The sequence below is a fragment of the Brugia malayi genome, assembly GCF_000002995.4.
Source record: "Brugia malayi strain FR3 genome assembly, contig: Bm_v4_ChrX_scaffold_001, whole genome shotgun sequence".
In the NCBI taxonomy this organism is placed as follows: Eukaryota; Metazoa; Nematoda; class Chromadorea; order Rhabditida; family Onchocercidae; genus Brugia; species Brugia malayi.
The window spans coordinates 1,230,190-1,245,412 of NW_025062479.1; the positions used below are offsets into that span (position 1 = coordinate 1,230,190).

At 24.4% G+C, this 15,223-nt stretch overlaps 1 protein-coding gene across 1 annotated transcript; it reads right to left on the bottom strand.

The window, feature by feature from the left end:
* Positions 1-4,415: 4,415 nt before the first annotated feature.
* Positions 4,416-11,782, bottom strand: Bma-osm-3 (Uncharacterized protein; the record flags this gene model as incomplete). Its single annotated transcript, XM_043073216.1, has 15 exons — positions 4,416-4,564; positions 4,888-4,993; positions 5,323-5,396; positions 5,555-5,696; positions 5,968-6,093; positions 6,395-6,498; positions 7,110-7,185; positions 7,315-7,577; positions 8,087-8,205; positions 8,436-8,524; positions 8,853-8,992; positions 9,140-9,455; positions 9,562-9,753; positions 10,410-10,556; positions 11,711-11,782. 15 exons carry the CDS (start codon positions 11,780-11,782, stop codon positions 4,416-4,418), a joined length of 2,115 nt encoding a protein of 704 aa, XP_042929150.1.
* Between the last annotated feature and the right edge of the window lie 3,441 nt (positions 11,783-15,223).

Below are 15,223 nucleotides of genomic sequence, written 5' to 3' on the forward strand. Positions count from 1 at the left end.
ATAAATTCCGACATCATTATGCCATCATGTGAATTTCAGCGTCTATGAGGTCTAATTATCACTGATGGATAGATATAAATTAATACAGAATAACGCTTAAGAAGTTGAAATACAGGATTATACGTATGGGACAGAGAAGGGATGAATTGAGAAGTGAGATAATTGAACAGCGATGTATCACTAATGATATGATGAAAGCAGAACACCTTGAAAAAGTTTAGGATGAAATTTTGTCTAACGAACAAAAGAATCAAAACAATGTTGACACATTTTATTTAAATGGTGGTTGATGGATTAATTAAAGACGAAAATGGTAAGAATAGAAAGAAAGGAAAACAAATAAACACGAAAAAAAAAAAGAGAAAAGTGAAAAAAGAAAATTGTTGAATGGAGAATAAAAGAATAATAAAAAAATTATTCTGCAAAAAAAAACAAAGAATTTTTTTTGCAGAATAAATAATGAAAGAATGAAATGTAGAAAAATTGAAGAAAAAGATAAAGTATTTTGAAATTAGCATAAAACTATTTTGAAATTCCTATCAAAATTAAATAAATAAATAAATAGAAAAGCGAATATAGATGCTGATGAGATAATATTGAAATGTAGATACATAGATAGATGAATTGATGATTTAAGAATAATATACTCGACAGCTGTGCATATCCTGTCCCCTTCTTTCCACCATTATCTCCCTCTCTCTTTCTCATTTCTTCCCTTCCCTCTCTCTCTCCTTCCAATCATTCCTTTTTTGATAACAGTTATTTTTTTTTCCAGGGTGAAAAGGTTAATTTTGACTAATAATATCATTCAGTAATTAATTTTCATAATCCTTCCTAAGTAAAATAATATTCTTCTTACACAAATATTATTTGTATTGAAATGAATAAATGAAATACATAATAAATAAAGAAGGGAAACTTGCTAGAATACTAATAAAATATGAATATTGCGGTAGATAGAAAGTAGAAACAATGGAAGAAAAATCATATCGTGCAACAATAGAATGTTGAAGAAAGACGAAGAGATGATAACAGTCATTGTTAAATTGTTCTGATAATATCAATGATATATTATTGATATAAAATAAATTTGTAAGTGTCAATTGAAGATATTAGCAAAAAATGATAGTGATGTGAAAAAGTTTGGTTTAATATATATCAAACAAATAACAAAAATTTTTAAATATACTTTTTTGGTATCAGTTTTATGAGAAAATTTTACTTGTCAAGATTTTAAAAATATGACTGGTATGAATAATCTAATATATAACAGTTAAATAAATGTTATTAAAATTTTCAATTTCATTTATTGGATGCTCACAATAAGTGAAGAATTAATTTTTCAATTCATTTTAGTAACAGTTTAGTTCTATTGCAGTTGGTAACATGGGATTATAATATTAAATCAAACAGGAGAATAAGTCAAATGGAAGGAATTGATAGGAAAAATTAATATGGCATTATAACATTAAGTGAAATTAGTTGGATTGTTTGAACGAAACTGAAATTGAAAATGAAAAAAAAAAAGAAATTGAAATTTTTTAACCGAAGACTAAAATCCGATAACAAGAAGAAAACTACAGATAAGGGAGTGTGTGACTCATCACTTTCTACGGTAAACAAAGGTGGCACAGGAGAAAGTGCAAAGCGCATATTATTTATATGATTTTTTTTTGGAAAAGAAAGGAAAAAACAGAAACGGAAAAAAAATCAAGCAAAAATGAGAATATAATTTCCTTATTGCTATTAAATTTAAATTACAATTTAGCCTCAAAAATAGGACAATCAAAGGAGGCAAAAGTAAGATTGTGTACTTAATTTCAACAAATTTACTCATATAAATAAGAAGCAATGAAGTCAGTTTTTTAGTGCTTTTTCGTTTTTGTTCAATTAAATTAATGATAACTAATATTCATAGGTTTAAAAATAAAATTTTATATTCCTAGAATATACTGATATTCTTTTATCAAATTGAAAGAATGTATTGTTAGTTTTTTTAACAAGTTAATTTATTAATCCTAATAAAACTGCAAATCGAATGTAATCTTTATCCAACCATGCTAATTTATTAACCATGACAGAAATCTCAAATTGAATCTAATTTAGAGATAATTAATAGAAGCAACAAAATTACTTAATGTAATGAAATGAAGCATATAAAAATTTGAAATGAAATAAAAAAGTTTTAATAAAAAAAGATTAAAATATATAAAAAATTAAAAATATAAAAATATGATAACGAAGGAAAGTAGAAAAGAAAAGCCAAAAGAAGGAAAAAAGGATGAAAATGTTAGAAAAGCAAGAATTGTGATATAGAAGGAAAAAGGAAAAAAAAGAAACGGAAACTGGAATGATGATGATAATTGAGAATTTCAATGAGAAACATTACGAAACGAGTCAGAGGAGCAGGAGAAATTATGTAAGTTGATGACATTTCAAAAGCATTTAGAATCCATAAAATTTCAACAAAATTTCGATTTACCCTATTTTAAAATCAAAATATTAGTAAATGTGTGTATAAAATATGTGCCACATGTTTATTCGACAAGTATGATTGATGTATGTTTATTTATGCATGTGATTATGTAGTGTATGTGTTTATAAATGTCAATATATATCTGTCTGTGTGTGTGTTTGTCTGCGTGTGTGTGTGCATGTATGTGTGTGTGTTTTATTATATTTTTTATATGTATGTATAGATGTTTATGTTAAATGTTTATATGTGACATATATATATCAATCCATGTATGTGACATGTCATGCATGTATTTGTATGTATGTATGTATGTATGTACTGCATATGTTAAAATATGTTAAACATAAAAATTAAACTTAATGCCATTTTTACGAAACCAATGGAAAATGTTTCTTGGATGTGGACAAATTTTTAACTTTAGAGCAAAAATTGTTTTCAATTGTAATAATAGATGATGACGAATTGAGGAAGGATTTGGATTATGAACATAAAGGCAAAAAATAAATAAATATTGTCTATAATTTGACAAAAAGTGAAAAATGATATCATTAATATGAACAGTTTTTAACTCATCAATAACATATTTCGAACAATGATAATACATTTATTTGATTAAATTTTGATTTGAAATGAACAAAAGAGGAAAGGCACCAAGGCGCCAATTTGCATAATTTCATCTCCACACTTATCTATTGCAATTTTCAACATAATTCGGCTTATTGATTGTTGAAAATTCTTCACTGCTTGATTGTATATTTGAATTTTCATGCTATTACTATCAAAATATTACTTTAAAACAATTTAACTTTATCTATTAAAAATTATAACTTAAAAAAAAAAAAAAAAAAAAAAAAAAAGAAAAAGAAAGTGCAACAATAAGTGTGAAATTGTGAAAAGAAGGATGGAAAATAGAAGAGTGAAAAAGGAAGAAATGGAATTTATAAATTAAGAAAAGAGAAATTAGGTTGAGATGGATGTACTCATTAGTGGAGCAACTGTTCCATATCATTAATTAATTAATTGATAAGTTGCTGCTTTACCAAATCTCTTCATTCTTCTTCCGGGAAAGTAATTCCAGTTGTCATTGTGATAAATATCCTAAATACACTGTTAAACACCATAACAACCTTAGTAAATATCCATTTAGCAATGGCCTCAATTATTATTATCTATGATTAACAAAATTTCCAAAAAGTTTTACTGCATCATATGGTGTGATAAAGATATTGAAGCTGCGAATAATATCAGAAAGAAGAATAGCAGTTGAAAATATAAACTTTACTAAAGTATATTTAAATGAATAAATAAATAAGCAAACAAATAAGTAAATGAAAACGATGGAATTCAATTATTTCGTCTGATATTTTCAGCTTTTTTTCTTTCCCAACATTAACTGAGAAATGATTGACCATTGTCCAGCTAATTTGACTACTACTATCACTGATACTATTGCTACTGCTGCTGCATTGCAATGTTTATTAAATATCATATAATACACTAAAAAAATAATAATAATAATTGAGCAATTGATGAACAACAATAAACGCATAATAAAATAAAATTTACAATGAACAAATTTTAATTGTTATTTGACATAAATTACACAAACAACCAATTAAAAAACTAAATGTGAATTTAATAAATATGATTACATAATGATAAGAAATTAATCAAGAAGATAGATGAAAGAAAAAAAAATGACGAATAGAAATAGGAAAGATATATTCAAAGTTTTTTATAATTTTCACAAACTATAACATATTTATTGAGCAATTAAATTACAGAAATGATTCAGAGAATTTAAAAATATACTCTATCATATTTGTCGCCTATTTATAAATTAATTTCAGTTAAGGAAAAAAAAAAAACAAACAAATATTTGACAAAGAACTAAATATTTATGAATCCTATATAAATGAATTGAAGCATTTAAATATGATTATTTTGATTTCACTGAAAGTGCTTCAAGGCGTTGTGGTTTCCGGAATAGAGAAGACCTCTCATAGATATCATCCGTGTATACAACACCTTTCAGTAAATCATTACATGTTTGCTTCCTTGGTTGCAAATATTTATCCAGTCGTGAATCTGTAAATATAAGAAAAAAAATGAAGAAATCAAAGAAAAGAGGAGAAAAAAAGAAAAATAAAATATTTGAATATAATTTTCATAAATCATTTTTCTTTTTTTTTAAATTTATGCTATTCAATATAGTTTTCATTTTTGGAAGATATTAGGATTAAAAGGATTACTAAATTATCAATTAACATTTAATTTACTTTATTTTCTGACATTACCATTACCTGAATTAGTCTACAATTAATAACAATAGAAAACTTTTTTAAACTTTTATTAATTTCTAATGAGAGAAAAAAAGAAAAAGCAATTTAAAAAAAAAAAAAACTATTAACCAATCGTACGATTCCGATCGGCTTTATATTTGTTGACAAGACCATCCCTACTGAACGGTTTAAAATAATTGCTTGCTATATTTTCTTCTGCACTTTTCGCTAATCTCTGTAATATTTCAGTTTTACATCTTCAATTCATTATATTAATTTTACTATTTTCACTTTAATGAATTGCTAAGACGTTAACAGAAAATTCAAATAATAAACAATGAAAAAGATGAGGGAGTAAAAATTTCAATTTGAAAGCCAGAAGATTGCTACCATCATTGTATATTCTAACAATAACTAATTTTTCAGTGATCAAACAATAATTGAAGAATTTACTTGAAGAAATAATTGGAACAAATTAAAAGGAAAATAAAAACGAAATTGTTGTAATGATAAATTTTCAATTTTAGAATTGAATTTAGAACGAAGATAAGAATAAAATTCAACCTGTTTAAGTTTGGATAAATCATCTGTTGTATCCAAACGTAATGGATTATGTGAATCAGCTATGCTACCAGTTACTAAAATTGAGTTAATATATTTAAATCAAACTTATAATGTGAATAATAAAAATTCATTTTTTAAATAATCGATAAAATTCCAATCACTTTAATTGTTTAAGATTATTCTTAAATTCATTAGTTGAAAAAAAAAAAAAAAAAATATTGAAGAAACACACCAGGTGCTGCATGAGGTAATGTTGTACGAAGAATAATTAAATCTGGCAAAATCCATTTTCCCTGATCCTCATTCCACATTGCATCACGTTTAATTTTCTCCATATTAAAATAATTGCAATCTTTTTTAAGCATTGGATGTATCTAAATTGTCAAATGTCAATATCATAAATCAATGTTGTTAATTATATCATTCCGAAAAAAAAAAAAAAAAAAAAACGTGGCCAGGAATTTCAAAATTTTTGAATAAATGATGATATTAACAAGCTGCCAGTTGAAGTATTTCTATGAAAAGTCTCACGAAAATTATTTCATCTTATTTACTTTAATTACGTCATGAAAAATTAACATTTAATTGCTGTTGAAAAAAAAATTCGTTAAAAGTTATCATTTAAAATTTCAATATAATTAATACCTTATCCAAAATTTGCTGTAGCAATTTAACTTGTTGATCTTGCTTCCTGATCGTTTCCAAATAATCAAGCCTATCAAGTTCAAATTCACCATGTAAATCCTCAATATCATTTTCTAGCGCTTGTATCTATAAGTGTAAAATTTACCTATCAATTTAAAATTCTTTCGTTTTTTCGTTTTTTCTTTTTTTTTGTCTTTTTGTCTAATTGGAATTTCAAATCTTTTCAACTAGGCATGTAAATTATTTAGCTAATGGTTGAGTTGTTGTGTACATCTTTCGAGAAAATTAATATTGAATTTCGTTTTTTTTTTTTTCTGCTTATAATTACTTGACAAAGTAATAATTAAAGTTAACTAGCAATTAAAAATTGAAATTCCACAAAAAACAATTGAGTGCATATTAAAAAGATTATAAAACTAAACATTACTTTCAATTTAGCTTTATTGTATTGCTCCGTAATTGCTTCTAACTTTTCTTGTGTCGAACTATAAACATGAAGTAATGGATCATCACTATGTACATTCAATGCTGCTAAAAATTGCATTAATTAAAACTATAAATATAAGTTTGATTTTTCAAAATTAGATATTTTCTGGAATTTAATTAATCTTCTAATTTATAATATAAAATAACATCAATTTATAAAATAAAAATTACAATAATTAAGTTCATTCAGTAGTAGTAGAATGTATCCAATGTATCAAATGACATTTGTTACACATTTGTTTAATTCACTATAAACTTAAAATATCAATGATTTAGACTATCTAGTTTTGATTAGCTAAAATAAAATTAGCATCATTAGCGGCATATACTTATCAGATCATTTTAATTTGAACAGATATTCATTGTTAATAATAGTCATATTTATGATTAATAAATACTTATTATTTTTCATGATATCATTTTTTTTCGTTAACTTTTCAATCAATTTTTTAACTTTTTGAACTTTTTTATTCATGATTTACGTAACATTTTGAAATGTTAATAAAATAATTTTATAAACAAAAAATAATATAATCATACAACAATAAAAAATTATTATGTCAATATGAATAATATCCTAAGATATAACTCCTATTAAAATACATAAAAAATGATTCGAAAAAAAAAAAATTTTCTGTCATTTCAAAAAAACATACCAGCAAGTCGTTCCATCTTCTTTTCCGCTTCCTTCATTTTAATCTGTCGTTGTTCTTTCAAGGCTTCATTATTTGCCTATAATTTTTTTTGTTTGCAAAAAAAAAAAAAAAAAAAAATTCTCAAAATTTTATCATTTCTCATAATAAGATTAAAACAATAATTTCATTAATTAAAATTAATGATTGTAAAAGTAAATGAACTAACTTGTTCACCGCCAACAAATTGCTTTTCCAAAATTTGTAATCGTTTTTTTGCTTCACCTACGTCTAAATTACGATCATTTTCTAATACTTCCGCTGCTTTTTCATATTGCTCCTTTAATGTTGCATATTCTTCTTGCAATTTTGCTTTACTTTTTTGCTCATTTTGATACTGTAATCGTAGTTCATTGATTGCTGCATTAAATTCTGATTTAAGTTGTTCACGCTCTTCATCCAACTGATTTAAATTTGAATTTGTATTACCATCTAAAATCAATTGAAACTAAAAATTTGTGAAATACTTCTTTTTTTTTGTTTGGTTATCTATTTTGTTTATATGATCAATTTTTATTATATTTATTTCAACAATTTTATCAATCTTTATTGTTTCTTCAGTCAAAATATATTTTGTTTTGTTTAATACCTTCTTCTCTCTCTCTCCCTCTCTCATTCTCTCATTCATTGTTACTTTTTAAGAATACTTCTTCAATCTCGATAATTTACTTTAGCAATTTTTGTTGCAGGTTGTAATTTTCATTCTAAATTCAACCAATTAAAGTGTTAATTTTTTCCTTCCTTTATGTAAATGAATGTTTTAAGTATGCATGAAAATTTATTCAACTATTTTTTGAACTTATACTTTTTCAATTCTAATGTTACCTTCATTTTCAGATATCTGATCAATGAAAATATATTAGATATCTTATAAATCACGTTTATCTTAGCAATTATTTGTCAATTGATCACATATCAAATGAAATATAAATGATATTTACCGCCTTGTATCATAGCTTTAAGACGTTGAATTTCCTCCTGATACTCTCGAAGTAATGCGTCCTTTGGATCCTCATTAATTTTTGGCTTATTTTTAATATTCTTTGCACGATTTGCATATCTGAAAATGTATAAATTAAAATGTAAAAACCATCAAATTATCATATCCATTCATAGTAAAAGCAGAGATAGAGAAAAAAAAATAGTACCAAATATAATTTTTCAGTTTTTCGTTCTTCAACTAAAATCAAATTCATGATTTTAATGTTTGTTTATAATAACCACACAGCAATTTTTTTTCGTTTCTTTTTTAAAATGCTTGATAATAATAATAATAATTTATTTACTAACCTTAAAGTTGAAAGCGTTTCATCATAGTTATCACTGGAAGGTGATATACAAGCAAGCATAATTGTTTTCATATTTCCTCCTAACGAATCCTGACAAAAGAAGCAAAAAAAAAAAGAAAATTATCAAACAGAGCTTTTTGTTTTTTACTTTTTTAAAAACTTAAAAATGCTTATCTTAGAATTAATATAGTTCACAACGTCTTATTAGTTTCTAAATTTTATTCATTTTCTTTTTTTTAAATCTTAATTACGATATTATTTAAAATATCATAAAAATATCATTAAATATATCATTTTTCTTGATTCATATTACTAAAGAAATATTTAAATTTGATTTTCTTGAAAGTTATAATTATTATTATATAATAATAAGAAGAAAAGAAATGAACATTTGAATTAATAATTATTGTAATCGTACTTTTAACAATCGTGTTAATTTTGAATCACGATAAGGAATATGCTTTGATTTACCATCAACAAAAGCTGATATAACGTTGCCCAAAGCAGATAATGAAAGATTAATCTTGGTTGCTTCTTTGAAACGATCACCAACAGTACCTTTAAAAGGAAATGTTTCATTATTTCTTATCAAATGGTATAAATTTTAGTTCAATCTTAATGTAATTAAGATTTGATTTTTAATAACAAATTTTAATTTAAATCTGTCAAAAAAAAATATATATATATATATATATGAAGAAATACCAGTTTTTGCTTGTCTTTCACTGCCTGCTAAATCTACCAAATTTAATTTTCCTATTCGTATTGATCCATTATTAAGTGCTACTTCAACATAAACCGTAAAAATTGAATGTGATCGTGATGAATCTTTGTTCATTAATGTTGCTCCAACATGTCGATTCTCTGAACCTTCCTTCATCAATCGTTGACAAGCTTTATAATCATTGCAAACATGCATGGATAATCCAGCAACATATATACCACGTTCGCTATGCTCTTTAATTTCCAATTTTTTAGTATGATTCGTACTCAATAGATCATGTACCTCTTCATTATAAATCTAGAAATATTATTTAATTAAAATTTGAAATTTTTGTACATTTTTTCTTTTTTTTTTAAAGTCTACAACATTAAATTTTTGACACAAATTGCGATATAAATTAAACCTCTAAATATGATGCATGAACCAAAAATTTAGCATCATCGGTGGTTGCTGTTGCTTCGAAGATATGTTCAAATGCTCGAGATATGATACCTTTTTGAGATGAAATATTATCATCACCTTGCATAGAATATGTCTTACCGGAACCTGTTTGACCATATGCAAAAATGGTACCATTATAACCTTGAATAACACTCTGCAAACAATGCACATTTGTTTTTTATTTTCGCAATTAAACTAATTTAAATCTATTTTATGAAGCAAAAAATGCTGTAAAAAATTATCGTTTAAAAAATAAATTTAAAAGCAAAAAATCGATGTAAGATTAACATGGTAAGTTGGATTTTGAAATTAGTGTATTTCATTAAATCATGAAATTATTATATGTAAGGAAAATAAAAGTACCAAGTAACAAAATTATTATAGGACAGTAATTAATTATTTAAAATATACAGAATAGAAAATCAAAAAAATTAATTAAAATTTTGTTTTTTCTTTGCAAATTATTATTTCTTTAAAAAAAATATTTTATACAAATTTAATATTCATTCAACATTTGATCTTCCAGCCAAACGTCTTAGTAGCCCTTAATGTTTGGCTATGTTTACCTGTATCAGCAAGCTTAAAATGACACTATTTTTTTTATATTTACCGCTCTTTGTAAAATGCAACATCCCTCGCATTGCTTGTTTTTGATGATTTTAACTTGAAAATTCGCAAATAAATTCGAAATTTATTTAAAATTAATTTTTTTTAAAAATATTCTTCAAGATACCGAATATTTGAGAGATTATTAAAATATTATTAAATTTAATCCATCCTCAAATTTTGTTATTAAATATAAATATTTACTTCAACAAGCGGATAAACAATTTCATTATAGATTTGCTCAGATGTAGCATCCATATAGTAAACACTATCAAATGTGAACTGTTTCGGACAACCAGTTTCACCTTGTAATATTACCTGCCCGCAACTCTGATCCATTTGCACACATATCTAAATTTTAGAATTCTTATTTGAAATTTCCAGAGACAAAAAAAAAAAAAAAAAAAAAAAAAAAAACAGGAAAAAAAATGAAAAATATAGTAGTAATCTGAAGATATTAACTGATTAATAATAATTAAATGAGAATAAATTATTATTTTTACACCTGCTTTGTTTTTCAATGCATGTATATTTATCCATTGTATTGTTTCCAATTATTAGCAAGAATATTGCTAACAATATTTTAAGAATCATATCTGATGAATATTTTTTATAACAAAGAATTATTTCCAATAAAAACAATTTCAAAAATGAACAAAAAATTAAAATACAAATGTAAAATTTCTATTTTAATTAGAGCTTGTAATTTTTCTATTTTTTCAAAAAAAAAAGACTTTTTAGTCAATAATCAAGTAACATGGATTTTAATATTTCAGCTTATTTCTGATCTAAAATATATTTTAAATTCCAAAAATTGAATAAAGATTATTTACAAATATGTGAAGTGTTGTAATAGTGAATGTTAAGCAGTGATGTTGATTTATTAATTCATTATGCAATTACGATTGTAACGTGTAATGTTTTTAAAATATAATTCGGTTACTTATTTATTATAAGAAATAAATTTAACTGATCAGAAAAAAAGGTTCAACGAAATTTTGCTCATTTCATTTTACATCTTAATTCATTTTAAGAAATAAATTTGGAATCAAGTAAAATTCAAATTTAAACGAATTTAACTGAAATTTCAAATTTTTAAATCTAGTGATATATAATTGTGTTTTGTTCTTCCTCCATCACTTCGTCAAATTCTTAAAACTTAAAAACAGAAAGAAAAATACATTTCCCTCATTACACTCAAGAAAAAAAAAGTTGATGAAATGAATCACAGTAAATTTAGAATTTTTGTTTTTATTAATTAACATAATTTTCATTCTTTTCTAAAAAAAAAAAAAAAGATACAATAACAAAATGTGGACAAATATCTTACTAAAAAAATATGTATCAATTGTTTGTCAAAAAAATAAAAATAAAATAATAAATAAACAATAATAATAAAGATGCAAATAAAGAAGTGAAAACAAAAACAAAAAAGAAAAAAGGAAAGAAATAAAAAAAAAATTGGATGAAAATAAATAAGTGTTTAAAATATATGCATTATTTACCTGTGAATTAAGATTTATTTCACGATTATTTAATGGACGACATCGACAAATTACACGGACACTTTCCGCCATCTGTTTCGAATATTTCTGATAATTGTTAGAATCTAAAAAGTTGAATATTGCATTCAAATAATAGTCGCTCTTAGCAACCGCTCTTAATGCATAATGCTATTCACAAACATATATATTCAGACATACAAACATACATTATGGAATACATACTGTGCACTTTCACATTTAAATTACTTTAATTTAAGCTTTCTCTTCAAAAAAAAAAAAAAAAAAAATTAAAAAAGATCATTTCAAACATAACCTTCCTTCCTTTTTTTTTTCTTTTCTTTTTTCATCCTCCAATCCATACTTTTGATCATTACTTATTCTCATATTTATATTCACACCTATACCTATACTTGTATCTATACTTATACCCATACAAACACACACACACATGCATACACAGACAGACACATAGCAAGCATATGATAGCTTAGAAACAGCTGAATCAATGATAAAGGCTTGTTTTATTCACCAAAACAATTCTCCTATCTCTTCCATTCCTATTTTCCATCATCGTTTGCATCTATCATAGATTAGATTCCTTCGATGCATTTATGCATATTTCATTTTCGTTTCTAATTCACTTCTTATTAATGTATCATTTCAAAAGGTGCAAACGATGACGCAAATTTTAATTAATCAATGATTACCAAATCTGTTATTATTTAGTTATAAGAAAAATTGCATTTTCATATATTTCCTTACTTTCATTTTAAATTATCATTTATGATATAAATTCATTATGTATTAGATAATTTAAAAAAAGAAAAAAAAAATTTTTTTTCTGAAATTTAAAATTATTATTTTAATAATAAAAACAATTACCTATTTCCATTTAACATGAAATTATTTAAATTCTTTTTAAGTTTTCTTTTTTCCGTAAATTAAAATTTGAATGCAAAAAAAAAAGTAGAAAAAATTGTTATGCAACTTCTCACTCATCTTTTTTTTTTTTTTGTTCCAAATTTTCGTTAAAATTTCAGCAAACAAATAAACGACCATGAATAAGTTACAAACTACAACGTTACACAGAATATATTTAATATTCTGCTTCTCCTCAATTTCGATATTTATGATGTCAACATTTCGTGGAAATTAAAATGCCCTCTTTAAGTACTTTTCAAACAAATAGATTAATAAGGTGAAATTGAAATTTTCAAGTGAAAGAAGTTGAAACGATTATTGAATGATAATTTTTCAACACTTCTTCTTTTTCCTTCATTTTAATAACTAATAATATTTTAAAATTGAAAATTTCACTTCCTCCTTCTTTCTTTTCTCAATCGCAGGCATATACTATTAAGTTTACTTCCTCTACCCCAATTATTTTACTGAAAAAGAAAGAAATCGACTGTGTATTTAAGAGAAGAAATTTTTTAAATTAAAAATAATTATTTCATTGACCATCAAAGAACCGATAGCTTCAAACAGCTTTCAACAAAATATTTGTTAACAGTTTATTAAATCCATTTCAGTTCAATGATATGAATTCAGTACAATATTGCATATATATATATATAGATAATACTTGTTAAAAATTAAATTACAACCAACTGATATGAAATAATTCAAAACCATATTATTTGTTTCCCTTCATAATATATAATAATATTTTCTAAATAGATCAGATGTGATTTGATATTCCATAATACAAATATACTCTAAATGCCATCCAATCAATTCTTATTACATTTTCTTCCACTTTCCCTTTTTTCTTCTTTTTTTTTGATTATGTTGACGTATAAATTGTTTACAAAATGAAAACATCTTACAGGTATTTCAATTCTTCTCGAAGATATCAAATAACACTTACACTCACTTTTTTAGGATGCACTAAAGGAACTCAAACCGCTACGTCACTAATCCTACTGATTTGAATTTGTTGAAAAAACTTTACTGCTATTTAATGAATTATTCCTTCCTTATTTTTGTAATTACTTTCTATCAGTCAAATTTGTTACTTGAAATTTAGCATGAAGCGATCTGAGAGATTTGTTTATCAAATATGAAGAAGAGTTATACGATACAAACATTATCAAATTTTCATTCTCTTTTCAATTATTCTGTTTTCCTATACTAAAAAGCTTTTTGCCTTTTATTTTCTCGTTGCCACCTTTAATAATATTTGAGTATTGGATTTTAAATATCACAAGCAGTGGTAATAACGTGAGAAAATTTAATAAAAATTACTTTATTATAATCGTTAAAGAAAAGTGAAAAAGTACGAAAACAAAAAAATCATTTAATATCTTATGATACTAAGAAAATTCCTTCTGATTAAATATAAGTGAATTTTGCAGAAGTTGTGTTTATCAAATTGGATTCAATGCGATTGAAAAATGACTATAATTCAGATTTAACAAAATTTGTCAACATACTTGACATATATTATTGTTTTGTGTATAACATTGAACCATTCTTTCCAGTTACATTTGTTTTAATTTCAAATTATGATAAATGATGAGAGAAATTTGATATTATTGTAATTCTTGAATCGATCATCGTACTTTTTATAAAAAGTACAAATGCGGAAAAATTTCGCCCATCATAATCACCAATACTGTGTTTTCTGATTGATACAGAAAATCTACTGACTGATGGCATTCGTTAAAATAGACTTTTGGAGAATGATTAAAATGTTTCGAACATATTTTCTCTTTAATTATTAAAAATTATAACTGAAAATGATTCAATTCGAAAACTGCATTTCTTCTAATTCATAAATAATTCAACTTAGATATCATAATACATTTGCAGTATGATGACAGTAGATTTGATAAAAAATTTCTCGCCAAAAGCAAAAAAAGAAATGGGTAATTCACCCATTTCTTTTTTTGATAATAGAAAAATCACCCAGAAAAGCACAGTATTTTTATTAAAAAAATCATAACATAGAAGTAAAAAGGAAAAAATGCGGGAATAATTAATAATTATTGTGGCATTATTGTTACCGCCGAGCAACAATAGGTAAACCTTGTATAAATTGAAAAACACTTTATCCATTATAGAAAGAAGTTTTTTAAAAATATATGCATGCAATAAAATATAAAAAATTTTCATCAATGTTAAATGAAATAAAAACAATTTTATATTTCGATCTATGAGCAATAACACTAAAATTATTCATTAACTCTGCTAAAAGAGTTGAATAACCCGAATAACCTTAGCAGATTACTTTATGGTCGTATTTAATTTGTTATCAAACGGTGGACCGTTCTCAGAACCATTCATTCTCATTCTACTCTTTCATTTTTTTTTTTAACTTCCACTATTACTGCTGTATATTTTATCTTCTGAGAAAGTTTATTGTTCAATTGTTAGCAATAAATTTAACATTCTGTCAATTGGTCCAACAAAATATTAATGTTTTATTTGACGTAAGCTATACAATGAACTGAAAAATAAGGATCAAAAGAAGTAAGATGTTTCGCAGTAAAAAAATGAACGAATTCCAAG